The following is a 12,665-nucleotide window of genomic DNA, read 5'->3' on the forward strand; positions in this document are numbered from 1 at the left end:
TAACCCAGGAACAAAAATCATATTACATAGTACCTTTGGATGTTTTGACCAGACTCTGATGCGTGTTGCTTGGCCACATATACTTGGGTTTTCATGAAGGAGTGCGGTAGGATATGTCATTGCATTTACGACCTTGTTCTTCAGCTGACGTCTTACCTTGTGTAGTAGGTCACAAGGGAAGCGTTCTTGAGTCCCCAGGGGCTGAAGCGCACGGTGTAATTGACAATCTCCACCGTGGAGAAATCGGGTTTCTTCCACTTCAACCAAATTGAAGTGGAGCTGTTGGATTCAACATAGACATGTGCTGGAGGCAGTGGTGGTCCCTTCTGAACTGGCGGGTCTGAGATGTAAGGAAACAGCAAGGAATGGCGCACAGATTCAAAATAATGAGAGGGGATAAAATACAGGGTGCAGCAGCATAACTTTCTTTTTTCAAAACTTAATAAAACCCATTGTATGAATCAGAATTTTTTATAATGTAGGTGCATACCTAAAGTTTTGTTTTACGTAGTTTTGAAGATCAAATTAGGTAGGTGACATCCCTCATTCTCCATACACTGAGTAAACCGATTTCTGGCGTTTGTCATGACTCTTGCCAGCATAGCAGGCATTATGTTGGCAATTTCTTCCTGGATGTTGTTCTTCAAATCTTGTAAGGTCCTTGGATGGTTCACATAAACATGGGATTTCAAAAAACTCCATATAAAAAAATCACAAGGGGCCAAATCTGGAGAGCGGGCCGGCCACTCCAAATCCCCCCTAATTGAGACGAGGCACTCTGGGAAGTGTTCCCTCAAAACAACAATTGATGCTCTTGAAGTGTGTGCAGTTGCACCAATTTGTTGGAACCAAATGTCCCCTAATTCCAACCCATCTAGCCGTGGGGGGAAAAACTTGTAACATGTTTACATACCATCCAAATTCACTGTCACTGCTACTTCATTTTCCTCAAAGAACCAGGGACCAATAATGCCAGCTGAGGAAATTGCACACCACACTGTGATTTTAGGTGAATGCAAAGGCCTTTGATGCAATTCTCAAGGATTGTTGTCAGCCCAGTAGTGCATGTTTTGTTTGTTGACGGATCCACACAAATGAAAATGGGCTTCATCACAAAAAAACAACAACAATAGTGTCCTCAGGAATGACTTCAAGAAGAACCTCACACGCATTCCTCCGAGAATTGAAGTTACGTTCAGAAAGTTCCTGCACAATCGCCATCTTGTAAGGATGGAAATGAAGATCAACGTGAAGAACTCTCCTCACAGAATGATCAGAAAGTCCAAGGGCAGGTGCATGTTTGCACACAGAATGCAGTGGTGATTGCAACATTCACACTCTCACTGCCTCAATGTTCTCTGGCAATCTCATGGGCCGAGGGACTCCAGTTCTTCGTCTTGTCACACTTGCAGTTTGTTTGACTGTAGTGACCCACATCACAATTGATTTCCGGTCCAGGATAGGGGCCAATGGGACTAAATTAAAGTGAATCCGAAAGGTGCACTGGGTTGCGATCACAGAACATCTGCTCGAAAAATAGGCCTCAATGGCAAAGGCACGCTCCTCACTGTTCCAACGCATGATAGCGACTGAACTGTGTCAGGACAAAACTTGATACTCCCGCCTCTCGAACGAGACCAGTAGCGCTCCGCTATGTCTTCAACCGACTGAATGGTGCGCATTTTTAAAAAAGGAAGTTATGCTGCCGCACCCTGTACATATCAGTACTAAAGAAGTAGCAATATAGGAAAGGGCAAAAGGCAGTTGTGTGTCCTCCTGGGAAGCTAATGAAGCCTCCAGGACTCCCATGTTGTCCATTACTGCCTTAAAATGTTTCACAGGCAGTACATCACTCCAATAAAACTTGCCAAGACGAATAAAAACCAAAGAATGTTGTAATCAATGTTGGAAATGTAAGACACAAGAAGGGGCATTTCTCCACATATGGTGGACCTGTCATAAAGCCCATGCATTTTGGCCAGCAGTTAAGAAAACCTTTTTGCAACAGAATACACAGGTGAAATATTTAAGGACTGGTCCATAATAGTGCTAAGCAGTTAAAATACATTGTCAGAAAGAAGAGCAAGATTAGGATAAATGTTGTACAATTAGGCCATCTTTGACTACTTTATGTAAATTTTACACATATATAAATATACATTGCTTGTTAAGAGCTTTTATAGGGCAAAATATTGTAAGACTTTATCAGAGTAAGGTTGGGAAGTTTTCTTTCAAATCTTATATACTCAAGTACAAGCCAAGTTTTTCAGCCCTTTTTTTAGACTGAAAAAAACCCCTCTTGGCTTATACTCAAGGCAACGTTATTAATTATTTTACTCTGTTATTATTATCATTACATTTATTATTTTACTCTATTATTATTACATTTATTATTTTACTCTATTTGTTGTTGTTGTTATTACATGTATTATTTTACTCCATTATTACTGATTAGTACATTCCATTATTTTACTCTCTTTATTATAATTGGAAGGATACGTAAGCACATTTACATTGAAGAAGGTTAGAATAATGGTTTAATCTTAATTGGGCAGCCTTATCTAAAATTACAGTTTTATGTAAATATTAAAAACCATTTAACCTTTGGATGTCTCAATTCGTGTAATTTTATTGGTATCTATTTTTATTTTGAAATGTACCAGTAGCTGCTGCATTTCCCACCATTGGCTTAGACTGGAGTCAATATGTTTTCCCAGTTTTGGGGGGTAAAATTAGGTTCCCTGGCTTATATTTGGGTCAGCTTATACTCGAGTTTATATGGTACATATCTTTTACTATTATTAGAAAGTGAAAAATTGTTACTGTTAATTGATGGCTTTATATTCCAATAGTTACGTTATAATGTGTACACTCTGGAAATAATAATTTCAAGAAAAGAAATGGATTTATTTCCCACTCTATCTGCTCAATTGCCATTTCTGTTTTCTAGCAGCCTTGATGGCTGCGATCTTGCTGGGACACTAAACAATGGTTCCCTATCCTTCTTCAAAGAAAATTCAGCAATTTCAAGCTCTGATCTAACCTCAAGTATTAGTTCCATTCTTCTATGAAAGCCATCCCTGACTGGGCAGAAGGAGTCTGGGTGCGGAAGGACAACCTACCTGCTGCTGCAGCTGGGGCTCTCTCTGTTTTTCCCTTCCAAATCGCCGCGTAGCCATCTTCGTGCTTGTTGAAGGCCACCACCTTCACTTCATAGAGCCTCCCAGGAACTGGATTGAGCAAACGGAGAAGAGAATGAGCTAGATCTACATGTCATTAATACCTTTTAAACATTAAAAAGGTTCTTTTATTCTGTTTCCAGTGAGACAGAGTTATATCAGCCACTTTACAGAGCAAGAAGGCAGACATACAGTCTATAGCTAAATTGGTAACACAGACAAAGGGGATTACATTTCACACATATAAACATCCAATATCTCTCTTGTTTGATAGCATTTTTATTGTGCTATATGAAGAAAAAACATACACTCTTCAAAATTCAACAATCAAAGCGAGCCGTTAAATAATTACAAAGGGAGGCATATAATAATAATAATAATAATAATAATAATAATAATAATAATAATTAGATGCACCCCAAAGATGGATACCTGGTCCTTCAGGAGGACTACAACCCCATTCAAATAAGTTGCTGTCTCCATTCCCAGACTTGAGAAACACCAATCTACAGAGATGAGTGGTACATCTACACTGTAGAATTAATACCATGGCTCAATGCTATGGAATAACGAGAGCTGTAGTTTTAGAAGGTCTATAGTCATCTCTGCTGAACAGTGGTGGTGCATTACCAAGCGACACATTCCATAATTCCGCAGAATTGAGCCATGACAGTTAAAGTGGTGTCAAACTGCATTAATGCTACAGTGTAGCATTCAGGTATTTTGGTATTTTGGGCTTCAGCTCCCACAGTTCCTAACAGCCTACTGGCTGAAGTTTGCCTGTGCCTGGTGTAAATGCACTGGATTTGGCTCCCATGTTGAGGGAGAGTGTATAGAGAGGGTGTGGATTTCTTCTGGGTTTTACTCTGAACTTGAAAAGTGCCATTCAAAGCGCTGCATCTGCTCACTATCCACTTGGAAAGCCACTACGAATCGCAGACTGGAACAGATTCACTCATATATGGGAACCAAACGCTTTCTCCTGGCTGAGAGTCATGCGTCCGTATGCATTTAAAGTAGGAAAGCTAAGCAATTGCTATGAAGAAGCAAGGATCTCAACTCCATCTTGCAACCCAACCAAGTGCTGGGCCATGAAGGGCTGGTGTTCCTCCTCCTCTGGAACAACTGAACCAGGGAGAAAGCCTTATTCCACGCTCCCCTCGACCTCCCGAACAGCAAGAAACTGGGGCAGGGCTTTTAAACGTTCCAATTCCCCATTGCCAAGGGATAAATAGGGCAAGCTTTTAAACAGCCAGGACAAAGGCGCCCATTAAGTAATTGCATGGACCTGTTTGTTTCCGTTGCAGTGACACCGCATCATTACACACTCCCCGAAGAAGGAGGTTTAAAAGGGTGCAGCACTTCGGACACGATCAGCTGAGCTTTCTGGGCACCGTTTCTTGCAGCAAGGGAAGCCAAGCCTCCTGCGGACATCCAAAAAAGGGCTCTTTCAAAGGCCTCCTGCCCCACTTTTCCTTCCCTGGTCCTGTTGGGGCTCATTCTCCATCCCTTCTTCTTTTCGAGATGGGCTCATTCAAGGGGAACCGCTTGAGCAACTCCGTGTTTACAAATAGAGCAGAGAATGGGGACAATTCTCTCTTTGGGCGCCCGGTTCCCTTTTCCCGCACGGCCTCCCGTCTTGTCAGCCTCCACTGATGAAGCGCCGCTAATTAAGCTAAGGATCGCCAGCTCCGTTGGCAGCCACAATGCGGCCCACACAAAGCAGGCTTTCAGCGATGCCAGGAGGATCTCTCTCGCTGGGATGCGAGTGGGAGATGCGAGCAATGCCACTGCGCCCTCGTTTCAAGGAAAAGCTTCAAAAGGTTATTTTGCCTTAGAGCCTGCATTTGCCATCTGGAAAGAAAGTTATATTTTGGTGCCTTTCTTTTCTAAGAGCTTTGCAGCAAAGTTGGCACTCGAAGTTGCATTGGCAACCATTGTTCTTCTTCACAATTATGGCCCCGTGTTACCTTCCACCATTTTGGAGATGAAAAAGAGAACGACATGAGATAGCAAAATATTATCAACAGAGAAGAACAAATGAGAACAGCAGCAGTTTACTTTTGCCTGTGCACACTGGGAAGGACGAGGTTTTGTCTACTCCTCTTTCCTTTTCCTTCTTTTAAACAGGATAGAAAGTTTCCCTCCCTGAGAGATGCATTAATAATTTATTGCATTTGAGATCAAATTGCCTCTCCTCCCTAGATGACCAGGCAAGAGGGACAGGGATCAAGAAAGCAGATTGTCTTCCTTACTTGCCCCAGAAAATGACGACGACGACGACGATGATGATTATATTATTATTATTATTATTATTATTATTATTATTACTATTATTTTACTGACACAAAACACAGTATGTCACAGCAAATGAGATCTATATGCTATAGATAGATAGATAGATAGATAGATAGATAGATAGATAGATAGATGTGTTCCTGAGAGTATCTCTGTAGATCTTAGGAAGCTGTTTCTTGATTTAAGGCATTGGTGTGCTGGCTGATATCCAAACAGGGGATGGGACAGAGATGTCACTGCTTTGGTCCTTTCATTACAGGCTGCTACTTCCCGGTGGATGTCAGGTGTTGCAATACCAGTGGTGTAAGGCACAGACATCCGGTGATAATGCAGCATGTCTCATTAAGAGCCACATCCACTATTTTAGTGTGGTGAGATGTTTTCCACACTGGTCATGCATATTCAGCAGCAGAATAGCAAAGCGCAAGGAAGATGTCTTCACTGTGTCTGGTTGTGATCCCCAAGTTGTGCCAGTCAGCTTTCATACAATATTATTTCTAGCACCCACTTTTTGCTTGATATCCAAGCAGTGCTTCTTGTAGGTCAGAGCATATTCCAGAGTGACTCCCAGGTATTGTGTTTGTCCTGCAATGCTCCAGTGGGATTCCTTCCCAGGGAATCCTCAGATCTCGAGATGCTTGTCTGTTCTTAAGTTCAATGAGGCTCTGGCACTACAACTCTCAGGAGCCAGGACAGTGAAAGTGGTGTCAAGCTACATTCATTCTACAGTGTAGTAGATGCACCCATAGTCAGCAATAACAACTTAACTATGCCCCCCACCCCACATTGCAGGGCTTAAGAACAAGACTCAGTGTACATACCTAAGTTGATCAACTCATATTGTTTGACCTTCTTCTTCAGCTTGATGGGCCCCACGTCCCAAAGGCCATCCCCGGTGCCTTCCGAAGGGCTCTCCTCGCTTTTCTCCTCGGCAGCCACTTCCCGGTAGTAAAGCTTGTAGCCTGAAATCTGGGCATGGTTGGCTGGAGGTTGCCAACTTACCAAGAGGGATTCCATTCTGGCTCTGACTTTTAACTCGGTCGGGGCGAATGGAACTAGGGAAATGGGAAACATATCCTGCTGAGATTAAATTGTTTAAGAGACTTAAGCCTAAGAAACACTAAAAAGCTTCAATGAGAATGATTTCATTTTTTTATTTGTAAGTTAGAACATGAAATATTAAGTGAGTGGTATTATTATTATTTGAAACACAACAAGATGAATCCACAGCAGACAAGATCACTCTGCTGGTTGTTGTATTGGATCACACGTCGGACACTTCCCAAGTGTCTAGGACTGAGTATTATTATTATTATTATTATTATTATTATTATTATTATTATCTTTGTTTATATCCTGCCTTTCTCCCCATAAGGACCAAAGCGGTTCAAAGCCACGAGTCGGGGTGAGCTCCCTACTGTCAGCTCTAGCTTCTGCCAACCTAGCAGTTTGAAAGCATGCAATGCGAGTAGATCAATAGGTACCACCTCGGCAGGAAGGAAAAAGGGTACACCATACAGATATGCAAGCAAACCGGCAACACAATCAGAGATGTGTATAGACAATAGGCTCCTCAGCATGGAAACATGGAACAAGAGCACCTCCCCGTGGCTGGAGTTGAGCATCGCCTCCAGATGCTGGAGATCAAAAAAGGGGAAGGTCTTTACTTTTGTCCGTGTTGTACGTCATTGCTTGCTGTGTGTAAAAGGCATTGAATGTTTTCCTCATATGTGTGTATTGGAATCTGCTCTGAGTTCGTCCAGGGAGATAAAGCAGAATTTAAATAAGGTGTATACTAACAATCATACAATCTAATAACAATGTAAAACAAAACCAATATGAAAATTAAATATTAGTGCATAGATATAGAGTTAAAATACAATTAAAATGCAATAAATACAATCAAAATTACATTGAGATGGAGATGGAGGAGGAGGAGGAGGAGGAGGAGGAGGAGGAGGAGGAGGAGGAGAAGGAGGAGGAGAAGGAGGAGAAGGAGGAGAAGGAGAAGGAGAATGCAAAGAGAATGCAAGCCAGTCAAGGTGGTCCTAGTGGTGATCGGCACACTGGGTGCAGTGGCTAAAGACCTTGGCCTGCACTTAAACACAATCGGAATTGACAAAATCATCATCTGCCAGCTGCAGAAGGGATCTGCATGCATTATTCGCCGATACATCACACAGTCCTAGACACTTGGGAAGGGTCCACCGTGTGATCCAATACAACAGCCACCAGAGTGATTTTGTTTTCTGTGTACTAATCTTGTTGTGTTTCAAATAATAATAATAATAATAATAATAACAATAATAATAATACTTTGAGATAGGTCAGTATATAAACCAGTAGCAGCCCTACCATGGGTTTGGTTGTCTCTGTCCGGGGTGCGATGCTGTGTCCACTCCGAAGGTGCCCCATAACCCACGCTGGTGCTTGCCGCAATCCGCACTTTGTAGACCTTATTGGGGTGCAAGGCATGGAGCACAAGCTGCGTCTCATTTGCACCGACTTCCGTGGAAGAAATCAGATCTGCGTCACGAAGACAAAGGGCAGCTCCTTTGAGAAAACCATACAACCTCAGAGCTGAAATAGACCCCAAGGACCATCTCCCATGTAATATCACTATGTAACACGATTTTTGTTCCTGGGTTATAAATGTAATTTTCTGATTGGTTCTAGCATAAAAACATGGGTAAAGTTCATGAAACTGCCCAAACTTTGTTTCTGCGGGAGGGACATCCTGCGACATATTTTGCTCTAGCTTTTCCTTGAATATCTCATCATTGAGTCTCAACCAATTCAACATAGTTTGTGCTAGAAAAACAACAAAGTTTCTGGAGCAGAACAACTACTTTCAAAGTAAGGACCACACAATGAAACAGGAAATAATACTTTCAAACCAGGACCAGAACATTTGTCAAATTTAGTTACATAGTGTAATAATGTGTTTTGATTTTAGTTATTGTATTATGTTTCTGGGCTTGGCCTCATGTAAGGCGCCCCGAGTCCGCATCAGGGAGATGGAGGCAGGGTATAAATAAAGATTATTATTATTATTATTATTATTATTATTATTATTATTAAGTAGCACAGCTGGTAAATCACCAGAAACTATAAGATCTATCAATTGAAAGATTGCAAGTTTGAAGCCCCAGGTCAGTGTGAGCTGCTGACTGTCAGCCCAGCTTACTGTTTACCTAATCAGTCAAAAACAGCTTTAGCTGTAATTAGAGAAAATAGATACTGCTAAAAGTGGGGGAGGTGTTTTATGACACCATAAAGAAAGATGATCAGAAAATTCTGGGCAACCAAATGGAAGGAGGAAGTCCTGACAGCTCTTTGTCATAGAGGACGAGCAATTGCACCCCCTGTGGCTGGACGTGAGCCCAACCTTCCATGGCACCAAAGCAGCTGGACATTGAGTCGAAAGAACACACCTCCTTCTGTTCTGTCTGTCTTTGTATTGTCTATACAAAGCAGCATTGAATGTTTGCCGTGTATGTGTACTGTGATCTGCCCTGAGTCCCCTTCAGGGCGAGATGGGCGGAATATAAATAAAGTGTTATTATTTATTATTATTATTAATAACTACTACTACTACTACTCTGGGACTTAGAATCACAGAATCCTAGAGTTGGAAGAGACCTCATGAACGATCCAGTCCAACCCCACTCAGCCAAGAAACAGGAAACGGCATTCAAAGCACTCCTGGCAGATGGCCATCCAGCCACCACACTCTGGGGCAGAGAGTTCTACTGATGAACAGCTGTCACAGTCAGGAAGTTCTTCCTCGTGTTTAGGTGGAATCTCATTTATTTCCTGTCGTTTGAAGCCATTGTTCTGCATCCTAGTCTCCAGGGCAGCAGAAAACAAGCTTGCTCCCTCCTGTCTATAACTTCCCCTCACATCTTTATACATGGCTCTTTGGGGTGAGAAAGGTGAAATATAAATACTGCAAATAAATAAATAAAGTACTCAATTGCCTCCTCCTCACCATCCTTGACTGGGGCATAGTCGATTTTGTATTTGGTGATCCTCCCGTTGCTCAGATCCAGGGGAAGCGGCAGCCACATCACCTTGATATCAGTCGGCGTCACACTCGAAAGCGTCAACTGGGGGGCCGCACTGGGAACTGGGACACAAGCCACAAAACCAGTGAGTCTACATAATCATCATCCAAGACACCAACAAGACACCAAGCATTCAACTGATATTTAAAAATGCGATAGACCATCCCTGCAGCAGAGGGTACTGAGCTCAGGTGCATCTACACTGTAGAATTAATGCTGTTTGGCACCACTTGGACTGCCCTGGCTCATGGCTGTGGATTTCTACAATTTATAGTTTGCACTCTTCCAGAGAGAGGGTGAAAGACCTTGCACAATGACAACATCTTTTATTCCATAGCTTTAATTCTACAGTATAGATGCCATTTGTCTTGATAGGCCAATAGTGAAAGGTAGCTTCCAAATAGCACATGGCTCACATCCCACATACTGTGTTAGGGTTTTTTTAAATAACTCCTATGGTATCATTCCAAGCCAGGGCTCCATGGCAGGGCAGAACATTTCCCACCTGAGAAGCTTGTGGGCATTAGGAGTGCGCAATTTGGTTAAACTCCATTCTGTTTTCAGTATCTGGATTTCGGTGGATCCCCAGATCCGTTTTTTGGGAGCCTCCGGGGAAATAAAGTTGGGCATTTTCCACCAAAACACTATGTAACAAAATTTGAAATAAATTCTGTTCCTGGTTTGAAAGTATCATTTCTTGTTTAAATGTGTAATCCTAACATTGAAAGTAGTTGTTATACTCCAGAAACTTTATTTTTGCGGCTGCCACAAATGATGTTACAATTGATTGGGACTCTAGGACAGGCAAGGGCAAACTTTCACAGAGGATTCTTGTGGGTTTTTTCGGGCTATAGAGCCATGTTCTAGAGGCATTTCTCCTGACGTTTCGCCTGCATCTATGGCAAGCTTCCTCTGAGGAAGCTTGCCATAGATGCAGGCGAAACGTCAGGAGAAATGCCTCTAGAACATGGCTCTATAGCCCGAAAAAACCCACAAGAACCTAGTGATTCCAGCCATGAAAGCCTTCGACAATACATTTTCACAGAGGAGTTGAAGTCCAAAATGCCTGGCGGGCCAGAGTTTGCCTATGCCTGGTCTAGGATAGATTCATTGAAAAACTAAAATATGTTATAGCAGGATGTCCCCCAAAAACAAAGTTTTTGCAGTTTAAGACACTTTTATGATAGAACCAATTAGGAAATGACATTTATCACCCAGGAACAAAAATCAGGTTACATAGTGTAACGATGATGATGATGATGATGATGATAAAACATTATTATTATGGCTGTTTAACTATGGCTTTTAAACTATGCACCCAGTGTGCCGATCACCACTGGGACCACCTTTACTGGTTTGTGCCAGAGTCTTTGCAGTTCAGTTTTTAAATCTTCATATCGTGTCAGCTTTTCCAGTTGTTTCTGACTTATTATTATTATTATTATTATTATTATTATTATTATTTCTGTTGGAAATAGCAACCTTCTTCAAGCCTCCACTAGTTGGTTGTTTATTTATTTATTTATTTATTTACTTTGCTTATATACCGCTGTTCTCAGCCCGGGGGTGACTCACAGCGGTGTACAACATAGAAAGAACAAGGTTGTTATGTATATAATTGCTTACTGTGTTTATTTATTTATTTATTTATTTACTGCACTTGTAGACCGCCCTAGGGCGACTCACGGCGGTGTACAACATATAAAAACAATTCACAATAAAGGCAATATCACAAACAACAATAACAACATCACTATCAATAATACAATTACACTAAATCATTCGCGACGTCTCATCATAGAATCACAATCCAATCTCGTTATCCATATACCGTTCCAATCATCATTGCCAATTGTTGTAGCACTTAGTCAAACGCCTTCTCAAACAACCACGTCTTTAGTCTCTTGCGGAATGTCATAAGGGAGGGCGCCTGTCTGATGTCTACAGGGAGGGTGTTCCACAGCCGGGGGGCCACCACCGAGAAGGCCCTATCCCTCGTCCCCGCCAGGCGTGTCTGTGAGGCAGGCGGGATCGAGAGAAGGGCCTCCCCGGACGATCTCAAAGTCCTCGTGGGCTCATAGGCCGAGATGCGGTCAGACAGGTATTTTGGGCTGGAACCGTTTAGGGCTTTGTAGGCCAACACCAGCACCTTGAATTGGGCCCGGTAGCAGATCGGCAGCCAGTGGAGCTGGAACAACAAGGGCGTTGTGTGCTCCCTGCATCCCGCTCCTGTTAGTAACATGGCTGCCGCGCGCTGGACTAGCTGGAGCTTCCGGGCCATCTTCAAGGGCAGCCCCACGTAGAGAGCGTTGCAGTAGTCAAGGCGGGATGTGACCAGAGCGTGTACTACCGTGGCCAAGTGTTATATGTGTGTATTGGTTTGCATTTTTACCTTAACTCTTTGTTGTGGGAGGGGCTGCAGACCATGTGACCAGAACTGGGCTTGTTCAGATCTCAGACTCCATTTTAGAATATTATGCTTTAGACTCTCAATGTAGAGACTTCAGTAGGAATGGTATGCTATACAGAAGCCACTAGACTTCATTGGACTTTCAGACTAGACAGAGACTTTATTAGAGATTTCCATTTTTCAAAAATCATTTCTTACCTGCCTCTTTTCGTGGCTGGAGGCAGATTACAACACAGCTACAAATTATCCTAAATATCACTTAAAATACACAACTTAAAATGTATTTCTGATATACACACACACACACACACTGAACCAAAGATTAAAATATCATGAACATAAGACATGGGTTTAACATTCTACGCACCATCCTCCAGCGTCTGTACGTTTATTGGAGTCGAGGTCCGGCTGGCACCGAGCTGAGAATAGGCCACAACATAGAAAAGGTAGCTGCTGGCAGGGTCCAAGTCCCTGACCTGAAACTCAGTGGTGTCATTGTTCACCGCAAACTGGTACTCCACGTTGTTGGTGCCTAGAGAGGGTACACAACGCTGTCAGACAAAAAAAAGGAGAAGGGTTTGTCCTTTCTTCCAACTTAGCTTCCTTGGCGAGAAGCACAGAAATGTTCTCGATACAGTTTTCGCCCTATTTGGGGCTTTTCATAGCTTGGAGCAACCTTGCCACCATTTCAACACATTCCCTAGCTACTAG

General features: G+C 42.5%; 1 protein-coding gene across 1 annotated transcript in view; it reads right to left on the reverse strand.

Moving 5' to 3' along the window:
• IGDCC4 (immunoglobulin superfamily DCC subclass member 4) overlaps window positions 1-12,665 on the reverse strand; it is a 77,222-nt gene that overhangs the window by 19,937 nt on the left and 44,620 nt on the right. The window contains exons 8-13 of the mRNA XM_060755610.2: window positions 12,322-12,486; window positions 9,469-9,606; window positions 7,833-8,003; window positions 6,299-6,532; window positions 3,123-3,230; window positions 157-340 (exon numbers count right to left, since the gene is read on the reverse strand). Of these exons, the coding sequence (XP_060611593.2) occupies window positions 157-340; window positions 3,123-3,230; window positions 6,299-6,532; window positions 7,833-8,003; window positions 9,469-9,606; window positions 12,322-12,486 (1,000 nt within the window). The remainder of the gene's footprint in view (window positions 1-156; window positions 341-3,122; window positions 3,231-6,298; window positions 6,533-7,832; window positions 8,004-9,468; window positions 9,607-12,321; window positions 12,487-12,665) is intronic.

This window comes from Anolis sagrei, chromosome 9, assembly GCF_037176765.1.
Source record: "Anolis sagrei isolate rAnoSag1 chromosome 9, rAnoSag1.mat, whole genome shotgun sequence".
NCBI lineage: Eukaryota > Metazoa > Chordata > Lepidosauria > Squamata > Dactyloidae > Anolis > Anolis sagrei.